A 15,760-nucleotide genomic window follows, 5' to 3' on the forward strand; every position below is an offset into this window, starting at 1 on the left:
TCGTCATCCGAGTCATACGCATATTGACGCCTAAAAGGCAAGTCACGATCCATGTCCTTTTGCGCTATGTACGCATCCAAGCCACCAACATCATTACCATGAAACCCTTCCTCTTGCTCTTCGTCATCATCATAAGCATCTTCATCCTCTTGAATTACTTCGTCACTAGCAATCACCTCAACTTCATTTGTTTTGGCTAGTTGGTGGTTGGCTAGAAGCATTGGGGGCATACAACTCAACCTCATTTGCTTTAATAGATGGTACACGGGGACGTGGTTGGCGATAAGCATTGGGGGCATCAACCACAATCCTATGCTCAACAAGTGGCACCATTGTCCTCTCGCTCATGTCATCCATTGGGGAAGAGACATGCCAGTTCAAATCAAAGGTAAACCAAGGAGATTCAACCTTGGTGGCAAACAATTCAAGTGACTTGTCTTCCGATTGGGAAACTTTTTCCTTGTATACATCCCAATGCAAATCTGAGGTGATAGGCATACTTTTCAAGTGAGATTTGACTCCAACTCCAACATCATACCTTACTATTAACTTAACATCAACATTGGTGTCCATCCACTTTAAGACTTGTCTCACTTTTGCAACAACATCCTCGTAGCTAGGGCTTGTATCAAAAACCAATGGTTCCTCACCCGTGTCGGCATTGTTACTCAAGAATGCCTCCTTGTCCATGTAATGAACATTAACAAGTCTCTCCATCTAAAAATAATATGAATGCATTAAGATTTCAATGAGAATTGGTGTTTATCCAAATACATCTCATTATATCCAAATCATATCAACACTAAATTATTGGTGATGTCCATAAAAGTATCACTAATTGACACACACTAAGCAAAGTTAACCCTAATCACTAACTAACCCTAACCCCCAATCTTTCTACTCAACAAGCATATATTCCTACTGCACACCATGCATATCACTATATTATCAAAGTTAACCAAGCTATTCACACTAATATAAGGGAGAAAACATGAACTAGGGTTCCACCAACATGTATAAAATGCAACCAAAATAACAAGATTTAACCAAAAATAATTGGATGATTTGGGGGAGATTACCAAGAGCAACAAAGTGATGGAAAGATCCACCTAAGGGATGCACCTTTTGGAGAGGATTTGAGGGGGAGCTTGAGGGGTGGGAGAGAGTGTGAGAGCTCCAAGTGTTCTTCAAGCTCGGGTTGTGGATTGGGGAAAGTGTGTGGGGTGGGTCCCACACTCTCTCTCTCGTGGGTTATCTAGTTACCAGGGCCAGACGCCAGGAACCCCTGGAGTCTGGCCCCTTTGCCACGTCAGCAGGTCAACCGGCAGGCGGACAGTGCGGGCCAGGGGCCAGGGTGCCTGGCGTATGCTTCGCAACCCAGACGCTAGGGATGTTGGCGTCTCCCAAAGAGGTCATAATCGATTTTTTTGGAAACAAGGTCAAATCATGATTTTGTTAACTCTTTAGGTCATAACAGTAATTTTGTCCGCCAGCAGCAGGCTTTTCTTAACCATGCTCTTAGGCCAACTCCACCGCACGACCCCAAACGGACGTCCGTTTTGTCCGGATTATGTACGTTTGGGTAGCGATTTGGGGTCGTGTCCGGGCGTGTCCTGGGATGCGATGGCCGTGCGCCCAGCGCGCGGACGCATCCTTTTGCCCTATCCTGTCCGTTAGGGCCAAAAATGCCCAAATTTTCATCAAAACTAGTTTCCAACCCAAATATTTGTCTGAAAATTAAAATAGTTTTACAACCCAATTGAAATTGTCTTTAATAAAATATTTTTACAACCAAATCGAAATTGTCTTGACTAAACATAAAATGGACCAATACATCTATTGGTTGCCAATGTGATCCCACACGTGCTCAATCAAGTCATTTTGAAGATTCAAATGAGTGTGCCAATCACGCATCTCACGGTGGAATTGAGCAAACTGTTCAAATGTGGCCGGGTCTTGGTGCAGGGGCTCAATATTTTCACATTGATAGTCAAATCCTTGGTCGAAGATACTCTCATCACGCTCGTCCTCGACGATCATGTTGTGCATGATCACACAAGCAGTCATCACCTCCCAAAGCTTCCTTTCATCCCATGACAGTGCAAGGTTTCGAACGATACCCCACCGGGATTGAAGCACACCAAAAGCACGTTCCACATCCTTTCTAACACTCTTGCATTTGGGCAAATCTCTTTCTCTTCTCACCTTGGGGTTTCGAGATTGTCTTCACAAAAGTTGACCACTGAGGATATATACCATCTGCTAGATAGTATCCCTTGTTGTAATGGTGGCCGTTGATCTCAAAGTTGACAGGTGGGGAGTGGCCTTCTGCAAGCCTCGCGAAGACTGGAGAACGCTGCAGCACGTTGATATCATTGTGAGAACCTGCCATGCCAAAGAAAGAATGCCATATCCAAAGATCCTGTGACGCCACCGCTTCTAATATGGCAGTGCACACCTTGACATGCCCTTTGTACTGGCCCTGCCAAGCAAATGGACAGTTCTTCCACTCCCAGTGCATACAATCTATGCTGCCAAGCATGCCTGGAAAGCCTCTAGCTGCGTTGGTCGCCAACAATCTCTCTGTATCAGCGGCAGTTGGCTGCCTCAAGTACTCTGGGCCAAACACCTCGATCACAGCCTGGCAAAACTTGTACATTGATATCAGACATGTTTTCTCATTCATACGCACATACTCATCCACCAGATCGCCTGGAATTCCATATGCAAGCATGCAGATGGCCGCGGTGCATTTCTGGTAAGAGGAGAATCCAAGCTTGCCAAGGGCATCCGTCTTGCACTCGAAGTATGGGTCATGAGCACTCCCTCTCGGATACGATTGAACACATGCCTAGCCATTCGAAAACGGCGACGGAATTTATCCAGCTTGAAGAGAGGGGTGTTGGCAAAGTAATCAACATAGAACAGAGCGTGGCCTCTCTCCTGTTGCGGTTCAGGCTAGGAGCACGGCCAGGGAATGACCCCCTATACCGAGGAAGCTGCCGTTGAATGTGGTCGTGAACGACCAGTGCAGCCACCACAATATCTTCATCATCCGACGGCGAATCGTCCAATGAACAAAGAAAGTGATGGAAGAAAAACGCGTCTCCACTGTCCATACCTCTGTGGGCAAAATGCCGAACACCTTGCGGGCGTGGTGGCGAAGAGGCCGCGATGATTACCTCGACGCAGCAGGGGTGGTTGTCGGCCGGCTACTGGCCGCTGTGGAGCTCTCGTCGGGAGCTGTCGAGGACGCCGTGCTGCGTCGCCGACGGTCCTGTCCCCTCTGCGGCCGGCAAAGACGTCGACGGCCAAACCTCCGATCGACGGCCAAAACTACGGCCACAACACGGGCGTGGTGGCGGCCATGTCGAGAAGTGGTTTGGTAGGGACGGCCGAAGGCTGCGCGGTGAGGAGGCGGCCGGAGAATAGCGGCGGCGCCGGCGGCGAGGCGGGGCGAAAGAGAGAGGGTAGAAGCGTTGGAAGCGGAGGGACTGCTAGTGTCTCAGACAGACGGGCCACGGTGGGGACAAGGGCGTGCGTCCAAGCCGTTCGCGCGCGTCCGTTTCACCCCAAACCGAGCGCAAGTTTGGGTCGAGGATGGGTCAAAAATGGACGGAATCCGGACATTTGTCCGTTTGTGACCGTGCGCTAGGCTGCGCTATTCGTTCGTTTTACTCCAAACGGACGGAGGCGGACATGTGTCGCGCGATGGAGTTGACCTTACCAGCCTGACACCCACGACGCGTTCTCTCTCTCTCTCTTCAAGTAGCAGTGAACCCCACTCATGTTTCACACTCCGCCTTCTTCCCAAAGAAAAGAACGCACTACCACCGCAAACGCAAGCAGCAACCGCACCAAATCCAGAGCCAGCTAGAACCCGCCGCCATGGGCGCGCCGCTCTTCGGCGCCGTCCTCCTCTGCCTGGTACTCGCCGCGGCGGCGGTGCAGCAGCCCACATTGCCCTCCTCTTCAGCGGCCAACAGCTCCACGGGGGTGAACTCCAACTCGGTGCTGGTGGCGCTGCTGGACTCGCACTACACGGAGCTGGCGGAGCTGGTGGAGAAGGCGCTGCTGCTGCAGTCGCTGGAGGACGCCGTGGGGCGGGGCAACGTCACCATCTTCGCGCCCCGGAACGAGGCCCTCGAGCGGGACCTCGACCCGGAGTTCCGCGCCTTCCTCCTTGAGCCCCGCAACCTGCGCTCCCTCCAGCGCCTGCTCCTCTTCCACGTCCTCCCCTCCCGCCTGCACTCGCACTCCGCCTGGCCCGCCTCCACCGCGCGGATGACGCTCTCCGGCGAGCACCTCCAGCTGTCAGCCGACGGCCACAAGATGCTAGTCGGCACCGCGGAGGTCACGCGGCCGGACGCGGTGGTGAGGCCCGACGGGGTCATCCACGGCATCGAGCGGCTGCTGGTGCCGCGCTCAGTTCAGGAGGATTTCAACCGCCGCCGCAGCCTGGCTGCCATCTCGGCCGTGCTCCCCACGGGCGCCCCCGAGGTGGACCCCAGGACGCACAGGCTGAAAAAGCCCGCGCCGCCCGTGCCCCTCGGCGCGCCGCCCGTGCTGCCGGTCTGGGACGCCATGGCCCCCGGCCCTTCCATCGCGCCGGCGCCGGCCCCCGGCCCCGGATCCGGGAAGCACCACTTCGACGGGCACAGCCAGGTCAAGGACTTCATCCAGACGCTGGTCCTGTACGGCGGGTACAACGAGCTCGCGGATATCCTGGTGAACCTGACGTCGCTGGCGACGGAGATGGGGCGGCTGGTCTCGGAGGGGTATGTGCTCACAGTGCTGGCCCCCAATGACGAGGCCATGGCACGGCTGACCACGGACCAGCTGAGCGAGCCCGGGTCGCCGGAGAACATCCTCTACTACCACATGGTCCCCGAGTACCAGACGGAGGAGAGCATGTACAACGCCGTGCGGAGGTTCGGGACGGTGAGGTACGACACGCTGCGGCTGCCGCAGAAGGTGACGGCGAGGGAGGCGGACGGGTCGGTTAAGTTCGGGCACGGCGAGGGGTCCGCCTACCTCTTCGATCCGGATATCTACACCGACGGGAGGATCTCTGTGCAGGGCATCGACGCGGTGCTCTTCCCGCCGGTGGAGGACACGGCCAAGAGCGCCGGCGCCTCGCCCGTGAGGAAGGCCCTCGTCGTCACCGGCACGGCCAAGCCCAAGCTCCGACGAGGTCAGCACAGTAACTTGTATTATTCACACTAGTACTTCTTTTTTTGGTAATAGTATTAACATGAGTAGATGTAGAGATTGAGCAAGAATGGTCGTGTCGATGGTTAGTAGAAAGAAAGAAGAGGGTTGTGCGGGCGTGTCGGTGGTGGGTCGCCGTCGCATGGCTGTTGGTTCCACTAGTCACATTCGCCATTGCCTTGCCGGGCACCCAAGCAAAGCAATATGCGCACCTCACCAACAAAATTTGTGGTGTTAATTAACCCATTAATAATTGGCTTTATAGGTCTAGCTTAGATGTGTCACCTCACGCAGGACAGAGAGACAGAAGCTTTCAGTGGGCCCGGCGAGTTGGGTAGTCGGGCCCGCGTGTAAGGGTGAAATTATTTAAGGGGTACTTACTACTAGTAGGAGTAAATGCCGCAGGGGTAGAATTCGTTGAAGCACGTCATTCGATTCGGTGAAAATGGTTGGTGGCACGTTCTCGTTCTGGTTCTGGTTCTGGGTGGGGAGGGGAGTAATAATAATAAAGAATCCAACGGAGGCGCGGAAGAAACCGCGTGTGCGCGCACCGCATTGTACGGGGAGACAGCGAGCGATGAGCTGTGCATTGACATCGATGTCTCAACCTCAACCTCAAGTGGTGGTGAGCTGGCCCCGCGTTGTCAGTGTCACGGGATGGATCCAGGGAGGGCCATTATCACCACTACATACAGCTGTCCGTGCTGGCTCACCCGTGGGCTAGACTCTCCGCTTTGATTGCTTGTTTGGTGCATGACACGACATGTTTTTTCTTTTCGAAGAAGAGTAATGCGCCAACAAAGGTTGCATGGCGTCGAGATGGAGCATAGGTTTGGTTGGTGTCCTCTCCTTGTCACCAACCAGCACCACATCAGTAACCAATGCTGAAGTGACAGTGCACCTGTAAATGGGACGCACCACCCAACACCGAGGCCTGAAAATGAAAGAAAAAACATAGACATAACTTTTTTTTGGGCAGTGAACATAGACATAACTTTGCAACTCATTTAATCTATTTCTTTTTGCCAAAAGAACTCAATTGTCGGTGGCACTCCTTTTTTCTTTTCTTTACCTTCCAATTATGGACTCTCTCATCTTACCATCTTTTCTTCTCTTTGTCGGTGTTACAGGGAAGTTGTTGGAAGGGGCGTGCCATGTCGCGGCTGTCTTCGGTGGGCGATCACACTTCAAGAGCTGCCAGTAGATCATGGCCGATGATGGCGACCACGGATGTCTCCCTAGCTGCTTTGCTTGCCTCCTGAGGCTCAAAGATGAACATGAACCCAAGTACTAGTATCATGCTGAGTTTTGGTTAATAAGGCTAGCGAGGAAGGGAGACCTGGTGGTTTTGCTTGTTGGGCCGTCAGGAAATTAGGAGAAAAAATGGTGGATGGAAATTTGTTTATACGGGAGATCAGATCGACATCAGTGTATAGCATTTTTTTTCTTCTTCTTTATTTGTTTGATTTGTGGTTTAAGATGCTACATACTTTTTGGCGAAACAAAGGGAATTCCCAAAACATGGGTACGTTTACGACCACTCATCAGTTTGTTTCTCTGCATTTTGATCCTCCCTGCCTTCTACACTGTCAAATCAGCCACTTATTTTTTAAGGCGGAGACAGTATATAACAAATTGTATTTATTTTTTTTGAATGAAAGGAGTTCCCCCTTGGTTTCATCTTTTCCATTGATGAATGGTTTCATCTTTTCCATTGATGAAACCAAACAAACCAGGTTCGGGCATTAAGGCTAAAAACCTCTAAATATAAATCTTTTTAGAGATTTCAATATGAACTACATACAAATGTATATAGACATATTTTAGAGTGTAAATTCATTCATTTTGCTTTAGTGTGTATTGAAATTAGCTTTGTAGTATGTAGTCCGTATTGAAATATTTAAAATGTCTTATATTTAGGAATGGAGGGTGGCAAACCAGACAACATCAAGTCTAACAACCAATTGAGGCTTATTATTACTGACGACAACATACATAAAACCGACAAACACCACACACATTGCTCAATCTACGTAGAAGTTGGAGATCAGGGATTGGCAACGTTCATTGTTTGTCGCACTCGCCGGTAGTGCTAGTTGCAGGCAACATGAAGAAGCTCCCCGCACCGGCGGTCCTCCTCATCGGAGGAGATGTCATACACAACCGGCGCGGCTCCGTTGCCAGATGACTCGCCGTCGTGGGTGCTCCTGGGCTTCTTCGACACTTGCTCTTCGGCGTCGTCCTCTATGTCACCGAGGTTTGTGACAACCGGAGTCACGATCCCTAGTGTTACTCGTGAGGCCCGACGCTTGGCGGAGAGTTGCGCCTCGTCGGCGAGGTGTTCCGCCACCACGTGTCGGTTGGCAAGAAGGCCAATGATGGTCGTAGCATCGGCATCCTCAGCGCTGCGGTGTTGCTCCACCTCCAACGAACGAGGGGCACCATGATGCCGCCACCATGTACCGCCACACCAGCATGGGGTTGCTCCCCCTCTTCCTCCTCCTTCGATGAGGTACAACCGGAAGCCTCGTCGTCGTCTTTGTCGTCCAAGCTCGAGGAATCGTCCGGCACGACGAATGCCGAGAGGTGGAGTCTTCTGTTGTGAAGCAGAGTGAGTGCACGGTTTGTATCCTTATAGGAGTCTTCAAGTTGTCTAATGACATCTTGGAAGAAGTAGTTTTCATTCGACCATCCAGGTCATTCAGTTCGACAATGAGGTTGTTGATTTCAACGGAATCTTCTCTCATTTCTTGAACAACTTCAGTTGCCTGTGAAACAACTTTAGGAGGGATTGGCAAAGATGCCGCTTCACCATCGAATGGATTGTCTACAAACTTATCAAGCTGCTCCATGAAGAACACATGATTGTAATAGTGAGATGCACCAGACAGGGCAGTTGGAGCAGGTTGCACTTGAACTTGCTTGGATGCAGGCATAGAAACCAACGACTGCATCAGTGTCAGGGCAAAATTGGCAGCCTTTTCCTTCGGCGCAGAATCTTGAGGAGCAATTTGCTCGATGGCTGGAGCCTTGATTTTCTTCATTTTCGGCTTTGGGATTGGTTCGCCTGGCTTGGCAGTGCCGACAGGAGCATCAACTACCAAATCCTTCAAGTTGATAGCCTCAGGATGAGGAGTTGTATCCACAAAATCTTTCATGGTGACTGTGGTCGGTGGAGTTTTTCTAGCAACAATTTTCTTTGGTGGTGCAATTAGAACCTTTCGAACCTGAATATCAGGCAGCACCGTAGAGGTTGTGATGTTCACTTGCTCGCTGAGAGTAGCTTCAACCTCATCCTTAGTGAGCGGAGGATCATCTTTGTCGGAAGAATTGCTTTCGGCATTTTTATCGGTTTGTTCAGCCGGCCTCTGCTTCGATGCACTCTTTCGCTTTGCACTGGGATCATGTTTGTGTTTGGAGCGACCTTCAGATTTTCCTTCAGCCTTTTTCTTCTCAACATCAGCTTTGAGAAGGCCACAATTTTCTTCTTCATGAGCCCTTTCCTTTTCAGCCTTCTTGGCTCTCTTGAGGGCATTCTTCTGACACTTAGCAAACTCATCAGGATAAGATGTGGGAGTACGAAGGGAGGACTCATGAGCATTTGGTGGTGGCGGAGGTCTCTCCTAGGGATTTCTTGGTTTGATGAGGCCAATTTCACGGTAGTCACCCCATGGTGGATGAAAGGCAAAGTTCTTCGCAAACCGAGGATGAAGCATTTCATAGTTGAACCACTTGTGTACCCAGTGACGTTGAATCCATTGCAGACGCTTATCCCTATCATGCTTTGTTTCTGTGGAATAGTGTTATACATGTAATGAGATATATATTCAGCTATATTTGTAAAAGGTTGTCTGCCGCCCTTCTTCTTTTTCGGATCATCTTCTTCTTGCTCGTCAGCATTTTGCTCGTTCCTTTTTTTATCTTGCTAGTTGATGGGCCTACCATTGGGCCCTTTTCATTCGGAGCTTTGGACTCATCTTCTCTACCCAATAGAATATCTTCTCCATCAGCCATGCTCATTGGTCGAGCAGAATCCTCAACAGATTGCATATACCTGTGAATAAGAATAGATGCGAGGGAAAATGGGGACAGGGTTACGAATGCTCACGAGAAGATTTTTGAACAAAAATGTTTTGAAGAGGAATTAGATGCAGACTTTGAGAAATGTTTCGAATGAAAGAAATGTATATAACAAACTAGTAGGTTCGAAGAATACACTAGTCAGCATGCTAAGCATTCCATTCACACGAGGCATAACACAAACCCTAGATCTGAAATTTTTCGGATGTGAGGGACAACTACAAACCACATCCACACAAGTTACCTAATCAGTAAAGATCTAAGAAATGCGGTAAAATGGAAATTTTAACCGCGGACGAACTCGAACGAGAAGAACGGAATACCGAGTGTGCACTGCACATAACCTAGCCTGGTGATGTGGAGCAGCTATGGCGGCATGGGGAGATAGATGTTCCGCGTCGGCGAGGAAGGACTCCGGCGACCACTTTCCGGCAGTAAAGCGGCGAAGGGACCATGGGCGTCGAGCTCTAGGAGGAGCAGTGCGGTAGGGCTTCAGAGAAGACATAGGCGAAGAGGAGAAGAAGTGAATAAGGGAGAGGTGGCGATGTGGTATATATATGCGAGGGGAAATAACCATACCGAGTGAATCCGATCGAACGGCCATAATCGAATGACTATCGCGATTCAACGGACATGATATGGTGGCAGTTAATGGATAGCACGTAGCAACTGTCATAAAAGATCGTGGTCCTGACTTGGGCGCAAACCCCCAAATTTTGGATGGCTTTCGCCAAAACAGATTAAAGCTCGGACTTTACCATGGTCAAGGACACCAGATAAAGTTTCCTTTCCAGATGAAATTGAGCATTCATAACATAACATCATAGAATGGAAGAGATAGAATAGAGGGAAAATAGGGTCCTAGGCATTTTACTCAAACAAGAAACACAAACACTCGAATGAAAAGCTATGAGTGAAATGCATTCGGACTAACACAAACACTCGAATGAAAAGCTATGAGTGAAATGCATTCGGACTAACACAAACTCTTTCAATCGAAAAGAAACTCAACAAAAGAAAATTGTGGTGGTGTGACCCACCGTATAAGAACTGTATGACCCCGAGCATCGCACAGTTATCGTGGCACCCGGTTAGTCTAGTTCTTCGTTAATGTATTCACTCTTAGAAAGAAAATTTCACTTTGTCAAAAATTTTAAACTCTTCGAGTGTTATGCACCCATTCCTTCTAAGATGTGGAAGTGTTGGTACGGGTGCCAAGTCCAACTTACTACATGTTTGCGAAGTCCAGGATATTTAGCTCACAACATAATGCACAAAATCTTTTCTCATCGAGAGGCTTGGTCAAAATATCAGCGAGATTGTTTTTGGTATTGACGTTATTGATGACAATATCCTCTCGAGCAACATGATCGCGAATGAAATGATGTTTGATGGAAATATGCTTGGTGCGAGAATGCTGCACTGGATTATGTGCAATTTTGATCGCACTCTCATTGTCACAATATGGGGGAATCTTCTTGACCTTGATGTCATAATCCTTCAGAGTTTGCTTCATCCATAATAATTGAGTGCAACAAGCGCCATCAACAATATATTCGGCCTCATCCGTAGAGAGAGATACACAATTATGTTTCCTTGATGACCAACATACCAATGATCTGCCGAGGAAATGACATGTTCGCGAAGTAAATTTTTTGTCAACCAACTCACCTGTGTAATCTGAGTCTGAATATCTAATGAGATCAAACTGTGCTCCCTTAGGATACCATAAACCTAATATAGGGGCGTGAGCCAAATATCTCAGAATACGCTTGACTGCCTGGTGATGCGATTCTTTCGGCCCAGCTTGATAGCGGGCACACATGCAAACACTCAACATAATATCAGTTCTGTAAGCACATAGGTAAAGAAGAGAACCAATCATCGAACGATAAGCCTTCTGATCGTAATCCTTACCGTACACATATGCATCCAGCTTACCATTCGTGGGCTTTGGAGTTTTGTAGCCCTTCATTTTGGAGTCTTGCATTTTGAACTTATTCAGACATTCTCTCAAATACTTCTCCCGAGATATGAAAATTCCATTGTCCTATTGACATATTTGCAGTCCGAGAAAGAACTTAAGTTCACCCATCATTGACATTTGATATTTCTCGGACATCATTTCCCTGAACTCCAGGCTGCAAGCATTGTTAGTACAATCCAAAGATAATATCATCCACATAAATTTGACACACGAAAATATCATCATCAACATCACGAGTGAAAAGTGTGGGATCACGTGTGGGATCAATGGATCCTGGCTTGAACCCTTTACTAAGCAAAAACTTCTTCGAGGTGTCATACCATGCTCGAGGGGCTTGCTTCAGCCCATATAGAGCCTTTTTCAACCTAAAAACTTTGTTAGGAAACTAGGGTGTTCAAAGCCAGGTGGCTGTCTAACATATACTTCCTCATCAATTTCACCATTGAGGAAAGCACTTTTCACATCCATTTGATAAAGCAGGATATCATTGTAATTTGCATAAGTGAGAAGAATACAAATTGCATCAAGGTGTGCAATAGGAGCGTATGTTTCACCGAAATTGATACCTTCTACATGTGTATACCCTTGAGCGACAAGACGTGCTTTGTTTCTCACAACAATGCCATTTTCATCTTGCTTATTCCAAAATATCCACTTAGTGCCGATGATATTGTGCTTCTTAGGATTCGGTTTGTCTACCAATTCCCAAACATCATTCAGTTTGAATTGCACCAACTCCTCTTGCGTAGCATTCATCCAATCTGGATCATTCATGGCTTCCTCATACTTGGTAGGTTCTGCCAATGAAACAAAGTAGAAACTGCTACAGTAGTTAGCCACACGAGTGCGTGAACGAGTTGTGGGTCGATAACCTCGATTATCGAGTTCATCGAGAATTGATGAAGGACCAACTCGATTAGCCACTCATGGCTCAGGATTTTCATCTTGGCGATCATTGTCATTTTCATCAGCATCAGCATTTGTATCGCCATTCCCTTTGGGATTTCCATTTTGATCAGCATTTGGATTCGGGTTGCCATTTGTATTCGGAGTGGCATTTTCTTCAGAGTGGCTTGACGAGTTCTGCTTCGAGTCATGGGGGCATCATCATCGGAAGACTCAAGTGCATTTCTTTCAACTGGTTTGGCGCTCCCAATGGCCATTTGCCGAATAGCATCCGAAATCGGTGGTTCATCTATCACATTTGGCAGGTGCTCCTTTTGGGAGCTGTTAGACTCCTCAAACCGTACATTTACCGTTTCCATAACTTTCCCGTGGTGAGAGATATAGACACGATAAGTATGCGAGTTCGAGCCATAACCAAGAAGAAAACCGTCATGTGCCTTAGGTGCCAACTTGGAAGAATGATTCATGTCACGAATGTAACAAGGTGCACCAAAAACACACAAGAAACATTTGGTTTCTTGCCAGTGTTAAGTTCATATGAAGTTTTCTTAAGGAATTTGTGAAGATAAACACAATTGATAACTGTTGGAAATATGCCCTAGAGGCAATAATAAATTGATTATTATTATATTTCCTTGTTCATGATAATTGTTTATTATCCATGCTAGAATTGTATTGATAGGAAACTCAGATACATGTGTGGATACATAGACAACACCATGTCCCTAGTAAGCCTCTAGTTGACTAGCTCGTTGATCAATAGATGGTTACGGTTTCCTGACCATGGACATTGGATGTCGTTGATAACGGGATCACATCATTAGGAGAATGATGTGATGGACAGGACCCAATCCTAAGCCTAGCACAAAGATCGTGTAGTTCGTATGCTAAAGCATTTCTAATGTCAAGTATCATTTCTTAGACCATGAGATTGTGCAACTCCCGGATACCGTAGGAATACTTTGGGTGTGCCAAACGTCACAACATAACTGGGTGGCTATAAAGGTGCACTACGGGTATCTCCGAAAGTGTCTGTTGGGTTGGCACGAATCGAGACTGGGATTTGTCACTTCGTGTGACGGAGAGGTATCTCTGGGCCCACTCGGTAGGACATCATCATAATGTGCACAATGTGACCAAGGAGTTGATCACGGGATGATGTGTTACGGAACGAGTAAAGAGACTTTCCAGTAACGAGATTGAACAAGGTATCGGGATACCGACGATCGAATCTCGGGCAAGTATCGTACCGCTAGACAAAGGGAATTGTATACGGGATTGATCGAATCCTCGACATCGTGGTTCATCCGATGAGATCATCGTGGAACATGTGGGAACCAACATGGGTATCTAGATCCCGCTGTTGGTTATTGACCGGAGAACGTCTCGGTCATGTCTGCATGGTTCCCGAACCCGTAGGGTCTACACACTTAAGGTTCGATGACGCTAGGGTTATAAGGAATAGATATACGTGGTTACCGAATATTGTTCGGAGTCCCGGATGAGATCCCGGACATCACGAGGAGTTCCAGAATGGTCCGGAGGTAAAGATTTATATATGGGAAGTCCTGTTTTGGTCACCGGAAAAGTTTCGGGTTTTACCAGTAGTGTACCGGGACCACCGGAGGGGTCCGGGGGTCCACCAAGTGGGGCCACCAGCCCCGGAGGGCTGCATGGACCAAGTGTGGGAGGGGACCAGCCCCAGGTGGGCTGGTGCGCCCCCCCACCAAGGCCCAAGGCACAAGGGAGAGGGAAGGGGGGCAAACCCTAGGGCAGATGGGCCCTAAGGCCCACCCCAGGTGCGCCTCCCCTCTCTCCCCCTTGGCCGCCCCCCTTAGATGGGATCTAGGCTGGCCGGCACCCCTAGGGGTGGAAACCCTAGGTGGGGCACAGCCCCTCCCCTTCCCCTATATATATACTTGAGGTTTGGGCTGCCCATCATACACGAGTTCCTCTCCTTCTTGGCGCAGCCCTACCCCTCTCCCTCCTCGTCTCTTGCGGTGCTTGGCGAAGCCCTGCTGGAGTACCACGCTCCTCCACCACCACCACGCCGTTGTGCTGCTGCTGGATGGAGTCTTCCTCAACCTCTCCCTCTCTCCTTGCTGGATCAAGGCATGGGAGACGTCACCGGGCTGTACGTGTGTTGAACACGGAGGTGCCGTCCGTTCGGCACTAGGATCATCGATGATTTGGATCACGACGAGTACGAATCCATCAACCCCGTTCTCTTGAACGCTTCCGCGTAGCGATCTACAAGGGTATGTAGATGCACCCTCCTTCCCCTCGTTGCTGGTTTCTCCATAGATAGATCTTGGTGACACGTAGGAAAATTTTGAATTTCTGCTACGTTCCCCAACAGTGGCATCATGAGCTAGGTCTATGCGTAGTTTCTATGCACGAGTAGAACACAAAGTAGTTGTGGGCATTGATTTTGTTCAACATGCTTACCGTTACTAGTCCAATCTTGATTCGGCGGCATTGTGGGATGAAGCGGCCCGGACCGACCTTACACGTACTCTTACGTGAGACTGGTTCCACCGACTGACATGCACTAGTTGCATAAGGTGGCTAGCGGGTGTCTGTCTCTCCCACTTTAGTCGGATCGGATTCGATGAAAAGGGTCCTTATGAAGGGTAAATAGCAATTGGCATATCACGTTGTGGTTTTTGCGTAGGTAAGAGACGTTCTTGCTAGAAACCCATAGCAGCCACGTAAAACATGCAAACAACAATTAGAGGACGTCTAACTTGTTTTTGGAGGGTATGCTATGTGATGTGATATGGCCAAAAGGAATGTGATGAATGATATGTGATGTATGAGATTGAGCATGTTCTTGTAATAGGAATCATGACTTGCATGTCGATGAGTATGACAACCGGCAGGAGCCATAGGAGTTGTCTTTATTTATTGTATGACCTGCGTGTCATTGAACAACGCCATGTAATTACTTTACTTTATTGCTAACCGGTAGCCATAGTAGTAGAAGTAATAGTTGGTGAGCAACTTCATGGAGACACGATGATGGAGATCATGATGATGGAGATCATCGTGTCATGCCGGTGACAAGATGATCATGGAGCCCCAAGATGGAGATCAAAGGAGCTATATGATATTGGCCATATCATGTCACTATTATTTGATTGCATGTGATGTTTATCATGTTTTTGCATCTTGTTTACTTAGAACGACGATAGTAAATAAGATGATCCCTCATAATAATTTCAAAAAAGTGTTCCCCCTAACTATGCACCGTTGCGACAATTCATTGTTTCGAAGCACCACGTGATGATCGGGTGTGATAGATTCTAACGTTCACATACAACGGGTGTAAGACAGATTTACACACGTGAAACACTTAGGTTGACTTGACGAGCCTAGCATGTACAGACATGGCCTCGGAACACAAGAGACCAAAAGGTCGAGCATGAGTCCTATGGTAGATACGATCAACATGAAGATGTTCACCGATGTTGACTAGTCCGTCTCACGTGATGATCGGACACGGCCTAGTTGACTCGGATCATGTAATCACTTAGATGACTAGAGGGATGTCTATCTGAGTGGGAGTTCATAAGA

General features: G+C 48.3%; 1 protein-coding gene across 1 annotated transcript; it reads left to right on the forward strand.

The window, feature by feature from the left end:
* Positions 1-3,749: 3,749 nt before the first annotated feature.
* On the forward strand, positions 3,750-6,767 carry LOC119354521 (fasciclin-like arabinogalactan protein 15). Its single transcript, XM_037621239.1, has 2 exons — positions 3,750-5,194; positions 6,342-6,767. Exons 1-2 carry the CDS (start codon positions 3,889-3,891, stop codon positions 6,413-6,415), a joined length of 1,380 nt encoding a protein of 459 aa, XP_037477136.1. The 5' UTR covers positions 3,750-3,888; the 3' UTR covers positions 6,416-6,767.
* Positions 6,768-15,760: the final 8,993 nt, after the last annotated feature.

The sequence above is a fragment of the Triticum dicoccoides genome, chromosome 2A, assembly GCF_002162155.2.
Source record: "Triticum dicoccoides isolate Atlit2015 ecotype Zavitan chromosome 2A, WEW_v2.0, whole genome shotgun sequence".
Classification (NCBI taxonomy): domain Eukaryota; kingdom Viridiplantae; phylum Streptophyta; class Magnoliopsida; order Poales; family Poaceae; genus Triticum; species Triticum dicoccoides.

What these genes read in the sequence shown, in the direction of transcription:
- LOC119354521 (XM_037621239.1), top strand. Translation starts at nt 3,889, where the DNA reads ATGGGCGCGCCGCTCTTCGGCGCCGTCCTCCTCTGCCTGGTACTCGCC. An exon ending in CAAGCCCAAGCTCCGACGAG is followed by an intron (nt 5,195 to 6,341) that starts GTCAGCACAGTA and finishes TCGGTGTTACAG; the next exon opens with GGAAGTTGTTGGAAGGGGCG.